We start from the raw sequence: 2232 nt of genomic DNA on the forward strand, positions 1-2232 counted from the left end.
CGCTCCAACGCGGGTTTTGAGCGTTCGCAGAGGAACACGCAGGAGATGGAAGAAATAATACTGAGTTGATAGCGTTAAGACTACTACGCTATCACTAAGCTACGCGCAACCAACCATTAATGCATCGTTGGGAAAACACCTTAGTCGCGCAAGAGGACATGTTAGTAAGCGAAACGACACCTTGGAGAGGTGTTGATTTAGTCATCCGATTGAAAACTGGATGATGGGCACGGTTACACCCTCCCCTACGTAAGATTAAACGTGCCATCATCACGTGGTCAGAAATGAGAGGGAACTGTGACCTGACAGTTGAGATTGGCGATGGAAGGCGACGGCAAAAAGCGCAAGGCGAGCGAAATCGCCGAGGATGCCGGCGACAGCGTGGAAGTGGCCGAAGTGCCGGTGCCACAAGAGGAGGTAGTGTACCTAAAAGCCGAGTCGAACGACGTTGGCACAGTGCAAGGTTGACTAGGAGGTCAAGACGACAGTAAAGTGCGAACGGCTTGGGCAGCTGGAGCAGTAAGCGGCTGCGGACTTTCTGAAAAGCGTCATGCATACAGTAGGCGCCGAAGGCGTGCAGATCAGCAGTTGGCACGAGAGGAGGCCACCAAGAAGGCGAGAGCGGCCGACGAGGCGAAGGCAATCGCAACGGCCGCAGCTAAAGCGGCTGACCAAGCAGCCAAGGAGGCTGCAGTAGCAGCGACAAAGTTGGCCAATGGAAGTATGACGGGGACACCTTCCCAACACTGCAGGCGTCGGGGAAAGCAAGGAAAGGCGAGCGTCAAGAGAGTCGCCGTGAGGACGCAGGCCAAAGTGAAGGGCGAAGCTGGTGGGCCAGAGCGGACCGGCCTCACTCCAGACGAAGTGTTCGAGCGAGAGTTGGGGTTCCACTGGGATCGCTCGCGAATCTTCACGCCTGCCGGGTGGCGTGGCGTGGACTTGGGGTACGTGCGCAGCATGTCGGGCGGATCGAGCTTTGCAATGATGAGACATTGCTTTAGTACCTTGTAGCGTTTGTGTGACGCTTGTCGGACAAGGCAGCGGGGCGGTTGGCCAACTCGCTATCTAATTTCGCCGGCGTGCGGCGACAGAAGCATGGGCGCTTGGACGCTCGGTCTGTCGCACGGATCGCCGCCCGGGTAAATATGCGGCGCGAACCCGATGTAAGGTTTGCGATGTCGCGGGCTTCAACGCCGGGGACGCGGGGGGAGGTGGAGAAGTCGACGGTGGCAGAAGAGGAAGAGGAGCCGCGACGGAATCCAAAGGATTGTTTGCCGTCACTACATCCGTCGTGGGTAAATACTGTTTGAGTTTACCCACATAAAATGTTGGATGGATCTGCGATGAGGTGGGCACATCGAGTTTGTAGTAGGTCGGACTGACCACGCGGAGGACGGTAAAAGGGCCGTGCCAAGCACTACCGAGCTTGACGTTGGAGGACTTCCTGACTTCGCGGGTGCGGAAGGCATGGACGGGCACCGCCGACTTCAGGAGGAGGACTTGGTCGCCGGCGGCGAAAGTCGAGAGGTTGGAGCGGCCATGTTTGTTGGCTTGAGACGATTGGCGCTGCTGAGCTACAGCGATGTTGTCATGGATCAGTTGCATGACAGTGACGCGGCGGGATGGTCTGGAGGGTGCGGCCGGGGGCGTTGTGGAGTTACGCCCGCAGAAGAAAGCCGCGCAGTGACCCCCCCACTTGAAATCGAACCGTCAAGCATCGGTGGAAGGCGGGGGTGTTAGAGATGGACGGCGTAGTGGGGCGAAAAGCCAGTGGACGCCTGAATCGAAGCGTTGTAAGCGAAAACCGTGTGCTGTACCGTGACAGCCCACGAGAAGTCGGTAGAGACGGAATAGCTCCGAAGATTATCTTCCAGGACACTGTTGGCGCGTTCCGTTTGGTCGTCGGACTCGGCCCATCGGTTAGGGCAAAACGATGCATGGCCGACGATGCGCAGCGCGATTTGGGGGAAACGGGGTCGGTAAGCGCCGCCAGGCGCGACAAGCAGTCAGCGTCAAGGGGGTATGCCGCGCGGATCCGATCGTGAAGACCAGACGTCAAAAGACCGATCATTGTCAGTTCGAGATTGGGACGCCGAGACAGGGCGTCGGCGAGGATGTTGTCCTTCCCGGGCTTGTACTGGACCGCGAAGGTGAATTCGGAGAAGAACGAAATCCAGCGCGCCATGCGATGAGAAATGCGCGGTGTGTTGGTCGCCATGCCAAAGGACGCAT

At 58.0% G+C, this 2232-nt stretch overlaps 3 protein-coding genes across 3 annotated transcripts; 1 reads left to right on the forward strand and 2 right to left on the reverse strand.

The window, feature by feature from the left end:
- Window positions 1-321: 321 nt before the first annotated feature.
- H257_19235 (hypothetical protein) lies at window positions 322-1011 on the forward strand (the record flags this gene model as incomplete). The annotated part of the gene is made up of 3 exons (XM_009848382.1): window positions 322-417; window positions 473-519; window positions 564-1011. The coding sequence occupies 3 exons, from the start codon at window positions 322-324 to the stop codon at window positions 1009-1011; spliced, it is 591 nt and encodes a 196-aa protein (XP_009846684.1).
- A 54-nt stretch (window positions 1012-1065) lies between these two features.
- Window positions 1066-1605, reverse strand: H257_19236 (hypothetical protein; the record flags this gene model as incomplete). Its single annotated transcript, XM_009848383.1, has 1 exon — window positions 1066-1605. The coding sequence occupies one exon, from the start codon at window positions 1603-1605 to the stop codon at window positions 1066-1068; it is 540 nt and encodes a 179-aa protein (XP_009846685.1).
- A 52-nt stretch (window positions 1606-1657) lies between these two features.
- On the reverse strand, window positions 1658-2218 carry H257_19237 (hypothetical protein; the record flags this gene model as incomplete). The annotated part of the gene is made up of 1 exon (XM_009848384.1): window positions 1658-2218. The coding sequence occupies one exon, from the start codon at window positions 2216-2218 to the stop codon at window positions 1658-1660; it is 561 nt and encodes a 186-aa protein (XP_009846686.1).
- Between the last annotated feature and the right edge of the window lie 14 nt (window positions 2219-2232).

The sequence above is a fragment of the Aphanomyces astaci genome (assembly GCF_000520075.1).
Source record: "Aphanomyces astaci strain APO3 unplaced genomic scaffold supercont1.424, whole genome shotgun sequence".
In the NCBI taxonomy this organism is placed as follows: domain Eukaryota; phylum Oomycota; class Saprolegniomycetes; order Saprolegniales; family Verrucalvaceae; genus Aphanomyces; species Aphanomyces astaci.